Source organism: Falco biarmicus, chromosome 18 (genome assembly GCF_023638135.1).
Source record: "Falco biarmicus isolate bFalBia1 chromosome 18, bFalBia1.pri, whole genome shotgun sequence".
NCBI classification, from domain to species: domain Eukaryota; kingdom Metazoa; phylum Chordata; class Aves; order Falconiformes; family Falconidae; genus Falco; species Falco biarmicus.
In genome coordinates this window covers 5,573,958-5,592,345 of record NC_079305.1, presented here as the reverse complement: position 1 = coordinate 5,592,345, position 18,388 = coordinate 5,573,958, and the positions used below count along the sequence as shown (strand labels likewise).

The 18,388-nt window shown below is 40.5% G+C and overlaps 1 protein-coding gene across 7 annotated transcripts in view; it reads left to right on the top strand.

The window, feature by feature from the left end:
- The window catches only part of NSD3 (nuclear receptor binding SET domain protein 3), a 52,122-nt gene that overhangs the window by 5,890 nt on the left and 27,844 nt on the right, over positions 1-18,388 (top strand). For 4 of the 7 annotated variants that reach the window (XR_008825990.1, XM_056362794.1, XM_056362796.1 and 1 more), the window contains exons 2-7: positions 6,753-7,480; positions 11,096-11,164; positions 11,593-11,752; positions 12,183-12,337; positions 13,153-13,656; positions 14,496-14,622. Coding sequence is in view for 6 of the 7 variants with exons in the window: in XM_056362794.1 (XP_056218769.1) it covers positions 6,797-7,480; positions 11,096-11,164; positions 11,593-11,752; positions 12,183-12,337; positions 13,153-13,656; positions 14,496-14,622 (1,699 nt within the window). In the remaining variant the exon portion in view is untranslated. Of the gene's footprint in view, positions 1-127; positions 361-1,212; positions 1,318-2,899; positions 3,172-6,752; positions 7,481-11,095; positions 11,165-11,592; positions 11,753-12,182; positions 12,338-13,152; positions 13,657-14,495; positions 14,623-18,388 lie in introns of those variants that run through there. The other 3 variants (XM_056362795.1, XM_056362793.1, XM_056362792.1) reach the window with 3 other exon arrangements.

The following is an 18,388-nucleotide window of genomic DNA, read 5'->3' as shown; positions in this document are numbered from 1 at the left end:
TTGAGGTGACTGTTCAGCTCTAGCAAGGAGTTGGGTGGCAGGTGTGTACAAGTTTCACTGAACTTCAGCAAAAGCAAGTTGTACATTTCACATGATTCCAGCTGGGCAGTCTTAAAGTTTTGAGAGAGGTGGAGACATGACAGAAGTCGATTGCATCACTTAAAAAACCTGACCAACCTAGCCTGTTCAGCCAAACAGCTGTCTGTCTGTCAAACACTTATAGCAGTGAACATCAATTGAAAATAGCTGCTGTGTGGATTAGACATTTGAGATGACCCATACCAGCCCAGGTTAGACACAGGCATACACTGGAATGAAACAGCACAGAAAATGACAGCAAGCATATGTGTGGTGACTCAGGTAATGAAGGCGTGGTACGACGTGAATGGATCTTTGGATCTCTGATTTAGGTCTGTGTGGACAGGACCCGAGTTTTTGTTCATGCATGAAGATGGCCTAGAACTTCTGCTTTCAAGACAGTTGACAGAAAGTCCAGCTCAGGGTGACAAGGCAGTGACACCATTCACTGAACACATCAGACTGACTCAAATTGCTGCTTTTTCGACTCAGTCAGTGAGCCAGTAGGACTGTTTCTGTTCTCGCTGCAATGCTTACCATCTATGTAAAATGCCTTACCCCTAACAAGTGCTAACCTACCTGCTTCAGTGGGGCTACCCACGTGGTAGTTACAGAAAAGGGTAAAATTAATTCCAAAAGGTTTTGTGGAAACTCAATTTAAAATATGCATGCACTACATTTTATTTATTTTTTTTTATAGTAGGTGTTGTGTCAGCTCACTGCTGTGGTGATTGCCAGGCTTAGATTAACAGGTGTCTGTGCTGGTCCGAGCAGGGTTCGTCAGCTGGTAGCAGTGGGCAGAAGGTGCACAGGACCCTGTGGGTCTCGGTTATGCAGGGAAAGTGCTGTTGTTTTGCACTGGCTTCTGGCTGCCATGGACTAGGTATGGCCAGCTCCTCTGAGTTCTGCCTCCAGCAGGCTTTGGAGACGGTCCTTCCGCCTCATGCTTGGGAGTTTTTACCTTTAGTCCTGTTCGGTGATAAACAATGGTGTGTGCTTCTGACATTTAGGAAGTGGTTCTTACACATTGCATAGTTACTGCATCTTTTCTCGCTTTCTTGATCTCTTCCTGATTGAGCAATAACACAGTGGATAGATTCGTGTTTGTGTATTTCAGTAGGGAAGTCCTACTGTGTTGCTGTATTTTGCACAAACCTACAAAACTCCCTCTTTGGGAGGAAGAAAAACTTTTCATCAAATGGGATCGGCATTGTTCAGAATATTTTGATAATCTGAGAGGTCAGTTGTTATTTAGCCTACTGTAGTATGAAAGCAGTATTTGAGAACTTTGTAAATGTCTTGTTTTCTGAGAGTAAAGTTGCAAAATACTCATGCTAAAAATTACTTCAGTTTAAGTGCAGTTGTTGGTGGAAAATGTGAACCCAGGGGATTCTTAACCTCTTTGAAACTGTCCCATGACTGGACGCTCGCTGTTGAAGGTGTAACAGACTATTTTTTTATTATTTTTGAGTCAAGCTGAGAGGCTCAGGATGGGAAGTGAAACAAATAGTGTTAATTTAAGAAAGAACACTGTAAGACTTCTACTGCGTTAACCTGCCTTATCTTTTACTGCTTATACTTTTTTTTTCATTTATGTTTTCCTCTGGTACTTTGAATTGTGACTCTCCCATGGACAACATGAAAATATTTGCTCAAACATTGTCTGTGTGTAGAGTGTCTGTAAACAGTCCTTTTTCTCTGCTCTGTCAGAAGATCCTACAGCCGTGGGAAAGGACAAGTACAGAGTGCCAGCTACCCAGTTTTACAGAACAAATGCTCTTTCTCTCTTTAAGAAACTCGGTTGCAGTTTTGAAGTTATTGTTGGTTTCACTTTGTTTCCCAGCTGCTATAAAGTATTTCCTATAAACCTTGAAATAATTAGTTTCTTTATCTGCTGGTTGAGTTCCAATGTTGTATCAGTGCAGTATCTGTTATGGGTCATATTTGGAAGTGAAATTCTGCAGCTTGCAAGAAGCCTATGCTGTAATTTAATAGAGTAATTGCTGTTGCAGTGAATTTATTCTGAAATACTTTTCTGCAAGATCGACATGTATCACTGAAAATCACATTCACGTGATTTTAGGTAGTGTTCCTCTGCTGAGGAAGGGTAAGTATGACTCTTGAGCCTCTTGTTGATGTTTAACAATGATGGGGTATTTTTGTATTGGAGCTTGGGAGTGACTTCTATGAAGTAATCCTTCCTTAGGTTTAAATGTTGAGATTCCTGTATGTTCAGGATTCATTGTTTTGTTCTGTTGTTTTGGTAGCTCCAGGGGCTGTCCTTTTGCTGTTAACGCAGCCCAGATGCTGCTTTGCTGGGTAGTAACTGAGAAATTAACAAACTAATGCGGAATTTTGGAAAGGAAGAGGGGTGGGAAAATCTGGGTGTGTTAACTGTGATGACAGCAAAAGGCTCGGAAGGAAGAAGCTCGCGATGATGTAAGGTCTGTGGGAGGAGAACAACCTCTTGTGTTTTAAGACTGTTGAGAGTGACAATTCAGTGAGGAAATCATCTTTGCTTCTGCAGCCTGTATAGGAAAATAATGAGGTGGGTGTACAAATTGTCCCAGCTGTGAAGCATAGGCTATCATCAAGGACTACTTTACACAGGTGAGCTCCAGAAAGGAGTTAATTAAAAAAAATAAAAATCAAAACCTCTTTCATTGGTAACTCCTAAATCAAATATGAGTATTTTGAAGTTCATTAACCCGCAGCTTTTGTCACGTACCAAAATGAAGCGCACCAATGACCCACCCTCTTCAATTAGTATCTGTGGAAGTGAGTGCACTGACAGCCTTATGAGCTGTTGCAGCTGGGGACTGGGTGCTGTGAAGAGTGATACAGCGTGGGCAGACTTTGACCTGGAGGGCTGTATGTGGAGGAGATAAGAGGGACCACACACTGTCATGCAGCTTTTGATTTCTGTTAATACTGTGGCTGGATCTCATTAATACTGCTTTGGTGGGATAGTTGTACCAAGGTATCAGCATAGAACTTCTCATCACTAGCAGAATGGCATTTTTGCTAGTCTACCTTATTTCAGCCTTCCTGAGTAACATAAGCTCTCCTGGCAAGATCATTCTTTTTGTACAGGTAAGGACTTTTGCTGGATACATTGATCAAGTGTTGCATCTTACTGCAGACCCAGATGGACATGACTGTGACAAGAAGCCTGTAGTGTTGTCATGGCTTAGTGCTCTAGCCTTGTGACAGGGAGTTCTTGCTATTAGGAGCATGGCAGAGGCTCATAAACAGGCTTTGTTAAATTACTTAGCAGTCTGTAGATCATCAACTTCTGAATGATGTTTGTAGATGGAATTAAAATGGGTGAATACGACTAGCATAGCACAGTACGTTGTAATCTGCTAGATACATGCTTGTAACATCCCAGAGAATAAATAAAACTTGGTGTCCCAGTGAAACACTGCGCAAAATAGTTTGGTTTATATCCCAGCTTTTTAAAGTGGAAAAGGAAGCTCTCTTAAGGAAAGACTGGAAGTTGTCAGTGTAATTGAAAAAGGGCTGCTCTTATTTCAAAGAGATGAGGTAGGGTAATGCTTTTTGGGGCAAAAAAACCTTTTGCTAAGGCTGTTATACAATTTCAGTGCTGCTCAAACTGAAATGTTTGCCTGCGGATCGTGTGAACAGCTTTCTGGTGTTTTGTATGCAGCCTCACCTGATGATGTGGCTCAGTTTTAGAGAAGTCTTTAAGAAAGATGTGAATTCAACACACCAGCGCGTGACAACAGATCAGAATTCCACTAACGTTGTCCACGGCAACATGTCTTTAAGCTGCTGCCAGACAATGAACTGGATGACCAAATCCGTAACCCACAGGTCACGGTAGTAGGAGAGAGGGTGGGGATTTTTTCTCGCTGATGTGACAGTTAAGGCACAAGTTCTCAGCCTATACTTGGTGAGTTGTATGATGAGAAGATGGTTAAACAGATGTACAGTTTCAAGACAGCCTTCTGAATGCAAATACCCATTGCTGATTTGAAAATGAGGGTTTGTGGAGGCTTGAAATTGGATGGTGTTGGCTGGATGAGAATTAGTTGTTGTGGTAGCAGCAGCAAGGGTTTTTTCCTCTTGCACCGTGAGATACTTGCTTGTTAGAGGAGCTGTACTATCTAGTGAAATGAGTAGTCTGCCTTGATATTTGATATTGCTAGTGAGGCCAAAGAACCTGCACCTGGGTGAAAAATGTCTTTTAAATGAATTCTCATACTTTTTTTCCTCTTGAGAGAAATGAAAAGCATTGAAATTAATTTACCATATCAGATTAGCATCCTACAGCAGCACTCAAAACTTAGGTTTCTGCTCTTAGTCAGAGTTGTAAGCAGGAAAACATAAAGCATAATTATTCAAATACCCTGAGACATAAGCAGAGTTATTCTTAACAAAGCATAGAAAGCTGTGTAGTTATTTGTTTTATAGAGTTTTGCTTTCTGCATGTTAATTTTTCCTTTTTTGTAGTTCTGGTGTGGCCACACCAAAGTTTGGGTCTTGGCATGCAATTTTTAACAGATCCTGTATTTAACATTCTGGTGCTTAGTTCTGCTAAACTAAATGGATGGTCTTGCTGTTGGAGTATTTGTGTAAAAGAAAGATTTAATTACTATTAAAAGAAAATGGCAGAAATAAAAAACTGGGAATTCAAGAGTAATTATAAAATTTCTTAAACTATTTCTGCTTTGACTTTGTCCATCCAGCAATGGATATGCCAGGGTAACTGAAATGCTGTTGCAGCTTCTCAAGATAAGGTTGGGGTTTTTTTAAGTATTCAGAAGAAAAAAAAAAAAAAAAGATTGAACCTCATTTTAATAACAAATAAAAGCAGCCTAGCAGCCTAGGGTGCAGTTTCTTATTAGTGTGAGAAATCTATTGTTTGCTCTTCAGTTTGGCCAATGTAAAGTAACAATTAATTGGTAAATAGTACAAGCAGTCCCACTTCCTCTTCCTAGAATGGGTGGTGGTGCTGTGTTTTTGACCTTGATACGCAATCCTGCTTGCTCTATGTACTGTCCCTCAGATACGCTGTCCCCTCCGCAGTAACATGTTTGTGTTGGTTTTGTGGCTGATGTGCAGAGAGCTGCTGGATGGAAGGGGTGGTTTTACAGCCACAAGATTTAAAAGTTACTGCAATTAGTGAATTCTGCTGCATAGCATTGTGCTATTGTTTCCCTAAGTCGTTTAATTACAGTGATAAATATGCCCCTAGTTGATTGCACAGGGCTTTAAAGATGAATGCAAACATCAATATAACCTGAATATGAAGTCCACAATACATACAGCAAAATTCTGGTCAAGTTCTTACTTGTTACTGTTATAACTTCAGTTTCTTTTTGCAGTCACAGAGGAAGTGTTCTTAATGTTTTGAAAACTATTAGATAAGGTATTGAGGTGCATTGCATTGGGAGGGTGAGAATTTAATGTGGGCAGGGTTATATGTAGATTCTTATTATGAGAAGTATCTGTGGGATGTGTTAATGTCATTTCAAACCCTGACCAAAAGGGCACAGTAACCCTCCTTCATGCCTACACAGAGACAGAATAAATAATACAGAGCTGTGTTTACTTTGGAAGGGCTGAATTGACCTTGCTTGGAAGCAAAGCTTGTATTTCTTACCTGAAGTTTAGGTCACTGTGTATTTCTTTTTGTTGAACATTGAGATTATTTAGCTGAATGCAAAAGCCTTCTCTGAGCCAGTAGTTGAATTTTGGAAATCTGATTTAGTCTGATTTCGGTGTTTTTAGCATGCAGTGAAAAATTGAAAGTGTGTATGACAGCCTTCTCAGCTGTAATCTAATTCTGTGAATAACCTTAGGGTTTGGGGATCTTTTGATACTGAAACTGTTTTTCTCTCCCTCAGAACCATGTAGTATTTAAGCCCTAAGTGTTTAATCTTAAAATGAGGTGGGAGGTTGGGGAGTGAGGAGGATAACCCTCCTCACCTAGCTGCCGAGAGCTGATGGGTGCAAACTCTACTCTGCTTTTCTGGTGAGGGAGGAGGTTGGGAAACCCCATCTGAGGCTGTCATACAGAATAAACTGGTTTTCCCAGCAGCTGAGGTGGAATGACCTATTCGCTGTAATTGTGCCATTGTTCAGAAAAGCCTGTGGCTTAGGTCTGCTGCTGGCCTAAGGGCTGCTCATCTGTCTCGAATTTTGGCAAGGAGGTGGGGAGGAAGAGGTTTCTCTCTTGTTTTCACTGGTCTCTCTGTGGATTTTGTGTTTTGTTCAGTTTGCAGTGGCTATGGTGTCAAGAGAACTTGGTATCTTCAGTACGCTTCAGGGTTGAAGTCTGCTGTCTTACTGCTTTATGTCAGAATAATGCTTTCTAGCACCAAACTAGGAGGGCTGCAGCGAGTGGTTGGAGTTTTAGCACCATTATTCTGACTTCATAATGCTTGGACTCATCATTTTAAGCACTTGTAGGTGCTTGTAACATTTCTTTAAATGTCTTGGAAAAGAAAAAAGCAGTCATAAAAAAGCTGTTCCGCAGAAATGTGTAAATTGCCCTTCTTAAATATTAAGTAATACCAAATCCATGGGAGGGTGGCTACAGAATGGAGAGGGGGAGACTGGTTTTCAGATCTCTTTTCTCAACAAATGTGCTTAATTATTCTCTTTTGACTTACACTGACTTCTTATTTCCCTTCCCTCGCCTTTAGGCCCTATGAGAAAAAGGGAAAGCTAAGGATGCTGGAGCAGAACAATGGATTTCTCTTTCTCTTTCATGCAAGGGATCATGGGAAACACAATTCAGCAACCACCTCAACTCATTGACTCAGCCAACATCCGCCAAGAGGATGCCTTTGATGCCAGCAGTGACATTGCTGAAGATGGTGGACAAACGCCATATGAAACTGCTCTGCAGCAAGGCTTTCAGTACCCTACGCCCACGACGGAGGAGCTTCCACCCATCACTAATGGCTACCCACCAACAATCAATATGTACGAACCTCAAGCCAAATACCAGACGTACAGTCAATATCCCAATGGTTCAGCCAATGGTTTTGGAACAGTCAGAAACTTTAGTCCCCCAGAGTATTACCAAATGGAAAACTCTAACGCAAGGCCACACGATGTTCTGGAAAAACCTTCCCCTCCACAGCTGCCACCTCCACCACCACCTTCAGTTTCACAAACGGTGATTCCAAAGAAGACTGGCTCACCAGAGATCAAATTAAAAATAACCAAAACTATCCAGAACGGCAGGGAATTGTTTGAGTCCTCTCTGTGTGGGGACCTTTTAAATGAAGTACAAGCGAGTGAGTATGCTAAGGCGAAACATGAAGGGAGAAAAGAGAAAAGGAAAAAAAGTAGCAAGCATGACTCTTCCCGATCGGAAGAGCGCAAGTCGCACAAAATTCCAAAATTAGAACCAGAGGAGCAAAATGTAAGTGAAATAATAGTTTCAGCCATCTGTATACCTGATACTGTTGGAGTATGCGTCTTCGGCAGTGTTTTTCCTTACTTTTAGTTGTATGCATATTTAAGAGGCTTTTTATTGACTTGTCAGATACTCGATATTAGGTTGCTAGGAATTGAATTTCTAGTTCAAAACAGTTTTGGTTAAAAGGCTGCATATGAAAAAGAAATGTTAGAAAAGGATATATAATGTTTTCTAAATACTGTTTAGTGTTTTGGCATGTTCAGAGTTTGGTGCGCTTTGGACTGTGTTGGAAGATGGAGCTTTTGGCCAAAAGCATACAAGCATGCACATTGCTAAAATTGCCTCTCAAAATAATGCTGGGTTACTCAGTGGAAAGTCGGGTTACCCAGAATATTCGGCATTGCAGCTTTTAATTAATTTTTGAAAGATATTATTAATGTCATGATGATGTACAAAACCCAAGAGCTACATAGCATATGTAGAAACTAGTAGAAATGAGTATTCTAAAACATCAGGCAAATTAAAAGTACCAGTTGACTTGGCAAACTTTGGGAAAATTCAATATTGATGTCTATTACTGTTTCTGTCCAAATTTTGTAACACGGTTGTACATACACAGGGTGTGTAAATGTAAGTGGTGTTTTAACTGAGATTCTGGGAAGTAGAGACACAAATTACTGGTCTTTGGTACTCTCAGCTGGTTGGTTTTTTTCTTCAGTTTATTAAGCCACTTCATTACTAGTGTTTCCTTTTCTCTTGCTTATTCCTGCCAACTCTGTGATACTGGTTTCTGTATTTCCCAGTTTGAGGGGAATGGGTAGCAGATCAGCATGGTTAGTGTCGGGGATGGGGAAGGTGCTGTGTCAGGCCAGGTCAGAAATTGTCCAGCTCAGGCTGGGCTGTTACACTGTATAGCTGAGTTTTTTGCAGGTTCCTGTGAAACCCCGTGATACTTGCTGCTCTTGGTAGGTATGGGAGAAGATCCTGTCCTGTAGGGATCGGGACTCTGATCAAAGTTCATACGTTTGATGTAGTAGTGATGTTGTTATTTTTGGTGGAAGACATGCTAACTTCATGTATGCACCCCTCATCATGAATATCCACAAGTTTTAGAACTGTGCTATCTCCCTCCTGGTAAGTGGACCTCTTCCAGAGATCAGGTTGGTGATGTATCAAGATTTTGGGCTTCTGTAATATTTGATTACCATAGTTGATTCTATTGAAGCTCAGTAAGATCTTAATAAACATGGTAATCCAAACTTGAAATGGACTATCCAATTAAAATACGAGCCATTCATGACTGCATTTGTACGTAATTTTCTTGATCTCAGAAATGCTGTTTGAAGCTGATTTCAAGTGGCTGTAGCAGCCGGCGTGTCTGCCTGGCAGCCTGCTACCAGGAGGCAGTTACAATGGGAAGGCAGTTCCCCCAGTGGCATCTGCCTCAGACTCACACCTGCATGGAGAGGTGGAAAAGAGGGGTCAGTTCTCACTGTCACCTCTCTGCTGAATGCCTCTGCTGCTCGGTTGTTGTTCATCCACCGGTCCTTTGCTCGCTGCTGTAATTATTTATCCCCCAAGTTTCACGTAAAACAAACCTCAGTGAATTTGGCTCTTTCAGAGTTCACCTAAAGACATGGTCTTTTATCCGGGCTTTCTGGCCTCTTCTCCAGACATCTGTCACGCCCGCACCAGGCTGTCAGTTTTGCCATACCATTTTGTCCTCCCTCTTAGCAGGGGCTCCGATTCTACTCTTGAAGCTTCAGCTGTGCCTGTCGCTCTGTTTGATTGGTGTTACCTGGTTATCATGAGAACATAACCTTCCGTCTTCTCCCATGTGCTGCCTTTCCCAGATTGAACTAAAACCTTTCCTCTGAAATTCCAGGTTCCTAGTTGTAAGCGTCATCCAGAATTCACCAGAAATCTTGTTCTTGCTTTTGTCTTCCTTGTAGCTTCCATTTCCCTTTCAAAAGGTGTTGTTGCAATAAAATCTTTCATGTTATTCACCCGTGTTTCAGACAGCAGATCACTATGACATGAACAGGATTTTGTGCTAGTGGTTTTTGTTACAAGTTACACAGTGTAGTCTGTTTCATTCTCCCGCCATTTGGCTTTCCGCTGCATGATTTCATCTTCATGTGCGTTCATCATGTACACTTTTGTCATCTTTAGCATTAATGGTATGAGGCTTGTAGCTTAGGATCATCTTAGTAGGAGCAAACAAAACTTCTGATACGACTGTAATTGTTTACACTTTTATGCTCAGCATGGAAATTTGAAAGTAAGGTGATCTGCAGTTGTTTCTTCATTCTGATGCTGTAATCTCTGTGGAAACTCACAGACTGGGGGGGGATGTTCATACTTACTTGAAAGGCTGGTTTGAAATGAAAATGTTCTGAAAACATTGTTTAACTCTAAGCCCTCGATACTTGTTTTCAGAAAAAGCTACTCTGCTTCTTAGTTGTATTCTGCGAGGAGCTGGAAGTTTGCAATCAGCTTGGCTCTCCTGGCAGAGGTGAAGTTTCCACTAACTCACTGTAGCAAAAGCAAGGCAGGAGTCATTGCTGCGCTTTCTGATGTACCAGGGAGGGATAACTTCTGCCCAGCAAGTATCAATGTGATTGGTCTTCAATGATTATTTTCTACAGACAACTCTAAATGAGACACTGACCTGAATTGTTCTGGGTGATGTTTACATGTGGGTTTCTTAGTTTCTCTGAGCTGAAGCATGCAGTATTGGCTAACATGGGGTCTTTGTTTTAAAGGGACTAGGTATAATTTGGATTAACATCATTATTATTTTCTCACTGCATGTGTCATGATTCCTCTTTTTGCTGCTGTTTGAGTCCTTTGACTACTGACTTCTCCTCTGTTACAGTAAAAGCAAATGTCTGGTCTCTGCCTCATTAGATAGATCAGGGCCCAGCGCTTATCTTCTTGGGTGCTGTCATCACATTCCCTATCATGGCCACTCCACAAGTGGTGTTAGCTTCTGTTCCGCGGTGTTCCCTCTTCTGTCAAAACCTTTTCCTGTCCTACTCTGCCAGAGCAGGCTGTGTGCATGCCTCAGCCTGGTTTATAAATGCACTATAGGCTTTATGTTGTTGGCTTCTGATCCTTTAAATATATTTGTCAACTGTATGCAATTTAACATCGAATTTACAATTTTCATACCATATATTTAATATGATTCTTGTAATGTCGTTTTTGCAAATAACTGGTATACAGTGAGACTTATCATGTCACTATGGATATCCTTCATATGTTCTTCTCTGTTTCTTTGAAGTAGTATATTAGTTTAGGTGGAAAATTATTTGGGTTTACTGTCCCTGAGTGTATGTTCTCCTATCATCTGTTACAGGAAAACATTGTTGTGTGTAGGTGTGATGGTAATGTAAATAGTGCAGGGAAAAAAGGTATTTTCTGATTGTGATGCTACTATGTTTTCAGTTGGGCATAAGGAGTCACCCTAGCTGTGTTTTCTGGGTTCATGGTTGCCTTTCTCAGAATTAGTTTTTTTCTGCCTGGTTTCATTATAAGCTTTTTTTGGTTTACTGTCCCCTTACCTTGTTTGTGTTTGTTTTCCTTTTTTTCTCTTCATTGTTACCCATTTCCTAGAGACCAAATGAGAGGCTTAGCATGCTATCGGAAAGACCAAGAGAAGATACAGTGTTGGAGGAAACCCCGGTTAGTACATATATTAACTAAGACTTTTTAAACTTCTAACGTGTTAACTAATTTATTAGATGAATCAGTTACCATTTCTTTGAAAATCTTGTTAATCCTTACTGTGTCAAAACATCTTTTGTTGTACTGTCTGTATTGCTTTGTTTTATCCCAAAAGCAACATTCTTCATCAACTTATGAAGCAGAAACTTTTTTGGGGTGGGGGTTGCTGTTGTGCGTCTTGGTTTGTCGGTAACTATCTTGTGTAAATCCTAGCTGTGTGTAACTCCTTTTTGTCATGTTTCTGAGAAATGTTTCCCTTGTGTTAGATTATCAAACCTCAGGGATACCTGAGAGAAAAATATCATGTCCTTGTGGATAGTGTGTGCATCTCTAAGTGTGCTAAATTGTCTTCTGTGGCTTGAAGCTCCCATTTGTTTTCTTTGTAGGTCCAGCAGTTCTTGCCTTCTCTTCCAACACAAGTCACCCATGACATCAAGTTTCAGGTTGGCGATCTGGTTTGGTCCAAGGTGGGAACATACCCGTGGTGGCCTTGCATGGTTTCATGTGATCCACAGCTTGATGTTCATACCAAAATTAATACAAGAGGTAAGGGAGGAAGATCTTTGCCAGAGTGTATCAGGTCTCTGTAGTTCCTTTATTAAAAATATCTTACCTTTGAATTCCCTTTGTGGGATGAGTTCTGCTTGTGTGTATGCTAAGCAGGACTATTACTGAAATGTGTAAAACTAGTACCTATTAAATTACCTCTACAGATGAGCCTGTGTGAACTAGGCTTGTGCACAGATACTCCCACTTCTCTTAGATCAATGTATTTACAAGAAGACACTGATAAGCATGAGAGTGTTCGGTGTGGGCAAAGTATACTTATCTTCCCATTTTAAACTGTTCTAAATCTAGGCCTGTCTTGTTTCTAAAATTCCACTTGCAGGAACTGAATGATTTGGAGGAGGAAAGCATAAGCTCAACAAGAAAAGCGATGTTGATAAAAATGCTGACTAGAATTTTTCATTTTCAGGTGCCCGTGAATACCATGTTCAGTTTTTCAGCAACCAGCCAGAGAGGGCGTGGGTGCATGAGAAGCGGGTTCGAGAGTACAAAGGACACAAACAGTATGAACAGTTATTGGCTGAGGCTGCCAAGCAAGCCAGCAACCACTCTGAGAAACAGAAGGTATGATGGATCACTAATTGTGTAGAGGGTTATCAGCAGTGCCTGTGTAAGTAGAACTTTCACAGGGCATTTCTGAAACTCTGTAGTACTTTACCCTGTAAAAGGTTGTCTGCATTTCACTGGCAGAAGTGTTTTCACAGAGGTAACGAAAATGTTTCCATACTCTTAGGACTTTTATGGGAAAAGGCTAATAGCTGAACCTACTTTGTTGGCTGCTCGTGCCAGTATTCATCCTGGGCATTGGAAATAATTTCACATCTGTATAGAATATTAAAATGAAAACAGTGCCTATGTGTTCACTATTAACCTGTTCTTTGGAAAAATACAGTTTGTAAAGGATGTTCTTCCAGCTCCTGATACTAGTGGATATTTTCCTTTCCATTGTGTTGGAAAGGAAGTAGTAGCTACAGGAATTACTTACTGTGTAGATGGACTACTTCAGTCAATATTTTTGCTAATCAAACTATTGATGTAGAAGGAAAAGAGTGTTTGTAGAAAAATAAGGAGATTTGAAAAAGGATGAATTATGTGTCCAGTAACAAATTACAGGCTTGAATGCTGCCTGTTACTGTCTTTAGCGAAGTCTTAACTTAGGGCAGACACTTTTAATTGTGGTGGTCATAAGGTCCAGCTTGAGTGCCTGCTTGTACTCTGAGCAGGGGATTCACTGTCCATCTTCCAAAAAATACCCCGTAAATGGAGAGCAAACTTAAATCTGCTGCTTGAGAGATTTAAAGAACCCTCGGGATTGCATTTGAAGTGCTGTATGTGGCAAAATCTTCACTGTAATTAGCTGCTTGTCTTTGTTCCTTAAGATTCGCAAACCAAGGCCACAAAGGGAGCGTGCTCAGTGGGATATTGGCATTGCCCATGCTGAGAAAGCATTGAAAATGACTCGGGAAGAAAGGATAGAACAATACACCTTCATTTATATAGACAAAGAGCCAGAGGAGGTTTTGTCAAAAGCCAAAAAGACTGCTGCTTCTAAATCGGAGACCAAGAAGAACCGACGACCGAAGCCAGCGTTGAATACCCAGCCAGAACATGCCAACGTGGTAGCAGCATCACCCTCAAATGCTGAGGTGCGAAGACAAAGCCAACGGCGGCTGTCAAGTGTGGAAGAAGAGGAGCCACCTCCTGTGAAAATTGCATGGAAAACAGCTGCAGCTAGAAAATCCTTACCAGCTTCAATAACCATGCATAACTTGGATCTTCAAAAATGTAACATGTCTCCAGTTGTTAAAATTGAACAGGTTTTTGCCCTTCAGAATGCTGCTGGGGATGGAAAACTCATCGATCAGTTTGTTTATTCCACTAAGGTATGTACTTTCTGTAGCAACTCGATTTTGTTCATAAATTATCTCAAGTCTGTCTTACTGTGGAACTTAAAGTTGTATCCACCAAGCTTTCACAGTACATGTTCCTTTCATTGACAAGGTTAAATCGTAACAAAAGACTGATGTGACAACAGAGTCTTTCAGTGCACTGAACTCTTAATTTCAGCGCATCCAAAAGTCTCTGGCAGTAGCTGTTTTTACTGGTGGCAGAGGATCTCCATACAGATGGTCACATTTTTGCTCATAATGCATTCAAAATAGTAAAGCTGCTGAATTCCAGCTTCTTAGTTTAAATAATCCAGAAGTTCTCTGTAAATCTTAAAACCAGTGGATTTGTGGGAAACTCGAGATGACAAAGCTATTAATAGTGCACTAAAAAGTAACAACTACATTTTGTGTAACAGACTTTTAAAATGAGTTCTGCCTCCTAGCTTCCTTCAGGTGCACAGCAGCCTCTCACAGTCAGTGTAAGGAAAAGGTTTAGGACTATTTCTCTGCCTCCTCCTTCTGCCTCTCTGCCTGGAGGGTACTTATTTCATCCTAAGCATTGTAGCAAAGGTAATGTTTAGTAAAGTCACTGGAATTTCTTTTTTTTTTTTTTTTTTTTTTCCCTTGTGTGTAAGGGGAGATTGAGAGGGGTGGGAGGTTCTGCAGAGAAGCAGGTCAGTAGTAGGTATCATTATGTGTATGTGTTGCACTGAAGAGCGTTGAATGTTTCTTTTCTGAGATTTAGGGGTAGATCAATATGCCCATTAAGAACAACATGCATATAAATAGGTTAAGACCATCTTATCTTTTTTTTTTTTTTTTTTCTTTTTAAGGGAGTTGGTAACAAAACAGAAATAAGCGTCAAAGGACAAGAGAAACTTAATTCTTCATCAAATCAGAGAAATGAAAAAGCAGTGGTGCAAAATACATCCTCTCCTGAAACAACTTCTGGGTCAACAGGTAGGCAAAATTGCAGAATCCTTGTCTGAACTTCAGCAAGCTAGCATTTAAATTCAAGTACCAAAACAGACATTTTCTCATTAGTTAAAAATGATTGTTTACATCTTCTGTTTACATAATAGTTGTAACTAGCATGGCTAATAGAACACATGATGAGCCCAGATGCTTGAGAGGCACAGGATGTCTTTGGGATTAGCTGGTTTGGCCTCTGAACTTTTAGCGTCTGCAACTTACAGTGTCTAAGTCAACAGATTAGAAGGATGGATGCCTTGTGGAGAGCAGATGGCAAGTTGGTTTAGAAGGCAACATAGTGGATGTGTGTTAGCAGAGTATTGTAATGGCTTTTGGCACCGAATGTAAAATACAACAGCTGGGATCAAAGGAAGAGAATCTGGATGTGGCATAGTTCCGTAAGGAATGGCTCTGGATCAGGATGGGTGCTTTCCTAGACTTTGTTGTTGAGTTCCTGCATGACCTTTGTAAAGGTTAGTGATTTTTATTTTTTTTTTAAAGAAAACTGCTTCAACAAACTCCGTCAGCAAAATGAGATCATGTTTGCCTTCTGAAGGCATTTTAGGGGCCTCATCATAAAGCACTAAGTTTTGAAGTATCATGTCTGAGGGAGAAGAGCCACTGAAGCAAATAACGGAGCTTGAGACTGAAAAAAGAAAGCCTGGAACAAGCTATTTGAAGTTGAATTTGTAGTACAGTAGTAAAGAAGAATGCAGCAGATAAATGGGATGAGTGCTTTCTAGACTTGGCACAGAAAAACAAGGTTTTTTTTCATCTTGATTTTTGAGAAATAGCTAAAGGGAATCCTTCGAAAGGGATTGAGCTTTTTTCCCACCAGCAGAAATTTGTCTGCAGTGTGTCCCCTCATTATCCTCAAGAGGAGGCAGATACCCTTTGAAAGGATAGAGGTTCCTGAAGACAGTTTTCAGTCATTCTAAACCAAGAGCTTTTCAAGTTCCTCCAGTCCTTACAGTGACTTTTGGTTTTCAGCCACAGATTTTGTACAGGCCATTAGCTATTGCGTGTTTGTTACTCTGCTTGTAATCATATCCTTGGTATAGTCTCAAACATACTTAACTTTGCATTGGGTATGTAAAAGTAAATTTTAGGTTGCAGCAGAACACCTTGATTTTCTCTTGCAGTAGCATGTACAAATAAATGCTCATGGTATGGAAGCAAAAAAAGATGGAAGGCTTATTACAGTACACGTGCTAAAAAAAACCTCTTTTCTTCTCGAGGGGGAAAAAAAGTCTCTTAATGTTGCCAAGTGTCACTTCTGCTTTAACTAACAGTCTGGTTGGTTGTTTCTCCCTTTCCAAACATAAAATAAATGAGACTCCAAGTCAGAAACCTCAGTGCCCAATATGTGTGAGGTCACTGTCCTCTGCAAACACACTTGAGTTTCTGTACATGTATAGTTTTTAGGTGGGCTGTTTTATATGCACTATTTTATGGACTGTATTTGGGGACTTTACAACACAGGCTGAGTGCTCTGGATATTCTGGTGCAAGTGGGGTTTCCTCTGCTGCTGTTGACAGTGGTTTTGCTTTCCAGTTTTAGTTGCTGTAGCTACTTCAGTTTTTTCGAGCGGTTGCTACTTGAATTGCCTTGCAGCAGGAGCGGTGATCGTTGTTTTGTTTCTCTCACCTGGGAACTAAAGGCTTCACCTTCACAATGGCTCTTCAGCTGTAGGGGGGGTGAGAATTCTGAGCCTCTCTTTTTTCATTTTCTTAGGTTTTTTGGATACGTAAAACTCCACCTGATAACACCCTATAGAGTGCATGAGCTTTACTACAGTATACACTCCAAACAGTCACTTTCAAAGCCATTTCCAAAGTCCAGACAGTTATTGGTCCCCTCTCATGGAACATAACTGCGAAGTGCTTTTTTCAAATTTAAGGTCACCGGAACTTCAGAATACCTTTACGGTAAAGTATTTTACAGAATGACTCTGGGAGTCCTTATTAATAACCTGCAGTTAGATATACAGAATTCCATAATGCTGGGAAAATAATTCTGTAACTTGAAATCTGATAATAAGAGAACAACTATGAGAATTCATAGTGCCTCTGGTCTCCACATACAGCTGAAAACAGGGTTAACCTGACCTGACCGGGCCAGTAGAGAGGTAGATTGCTGGTCCGAAATCTGTCCTGAAGCTGTGGATCAAAATATGCATGAAGACGGGATAGGAGCATTGTGGAGGTGATGCACTGGATCCTTGGAGAGCGGGAAGAGGAAAAAGTGCCTGTTGCATTGGATCACTATTGCTTTCAGCCAATATTAGATGCGCTGATTCTGGAGGTTTCTCCCCGATACAGGGTCTGCATCTTATTTCCTTTACTACAGTGGGGCAGCACAGGGAGAAAATACATTATTGTTCAAATTAACTGTTTGGTCACACTTGCTCAAATTTACTTTAAGCTGCTTCAGAGTATTTTGGCCGAACACAAAGGTGACAAAAGATGGCCCCTGGTGTGTGTGTGTCTCAAAGGGTGTAGCTTATTGGAACCGAAAGTTACACGTGTGCTAACATGAAGGATGTTGCGCTGAGTTATTAATGTCTGACTTAATAATAACTCATTGCTATTATTAATTAGTTATTATGCTGTAAACCCTTTTTCCTCCTTGAAGAAAAACAGTTAACTTTTGTCCCCTCAAGAATGCAGCTATTATAAAACGACAACTTTTTCAACTGGGAAGTTTAGTTACTGAGATATTCCTGAGCCATGCAACCTTGATAGAAGTGCTTATCTGATTAATCAAGATTAATTTTTTTTTTTCTACTCCCCACCCCCCGGAGTCCTTTTGAAAGGCTTTCTTTCAGTATCTGATTACAGCCTGCCTGTCTTTTTAGATACTTTACCTCCTAACAAGAAGATGCAGCTTTACAACTTCTAACAGCATATCTGTCTGGCACAGTAAGCTAATTCCCAGTCCCAAGAATTTGCATTTTGCTTGGAAGAACACAAACTATTTTATATTCATGTCATCTTTACTTGAAACACCCAAAACCAAAAAACAAGAATAGTGCTTCACAACAGATAGTTGTAAATCTTCAAATTCCAGTTTTCCGTCAGCACAGCTGTAGGTGTGTACTTCGTTTCAAAAGTTGCACATGGTGTTAAGTGTTGTGTACATGTTTCTCAATATGCTCTTTTTGGAGATACTATAGCATAGAAAGGTCTTCTGATTTTGCCAGCTTCAGTTGTCAAAAACCCAGTAGCTCCTACTTCGTCTCTTGAAATGTCATAATAACCTTCGTTAATCTGAGTTTGTTCTCCATGGTAATATTTTCAAACACTTGTTTTTCACTTTCATTAATTATAATAACACGTCACGATCACTGCTTCTGTTGTGCTGAGTTTTTCTTCACCTCTCAATCTTTACTTGAGCATTCACATTTTGTATTGGTGGCCTGTGTTATAGCATGGATTTTGCTTTTAAGATTTTTGTGCTAGCCAGTTCTGATAGAAGGCCATATCCCCTGCAGAGCAGGGGCACAGAACCGGTGTGTGGAGTGAAAACTTGGAAGCTGTGTTTTGCATCTTAAATTTCTAGCTTGTTTTAGTTCAAGAAGTTGATTGTGGATACGTTCCCATAAACACCAAAGATGGACTGTTTGGTTAAAAATTAACCAAAGTGAAGACTGTGCCCTAGAGGTGTGTTACGAAAATCTGTTTGTCCTAAACTGGATTCCAGCTCTTTGTTTCGCTCTGTTACTGGTGTCTTTTTTTTCTTTTTTTTTTCTGAA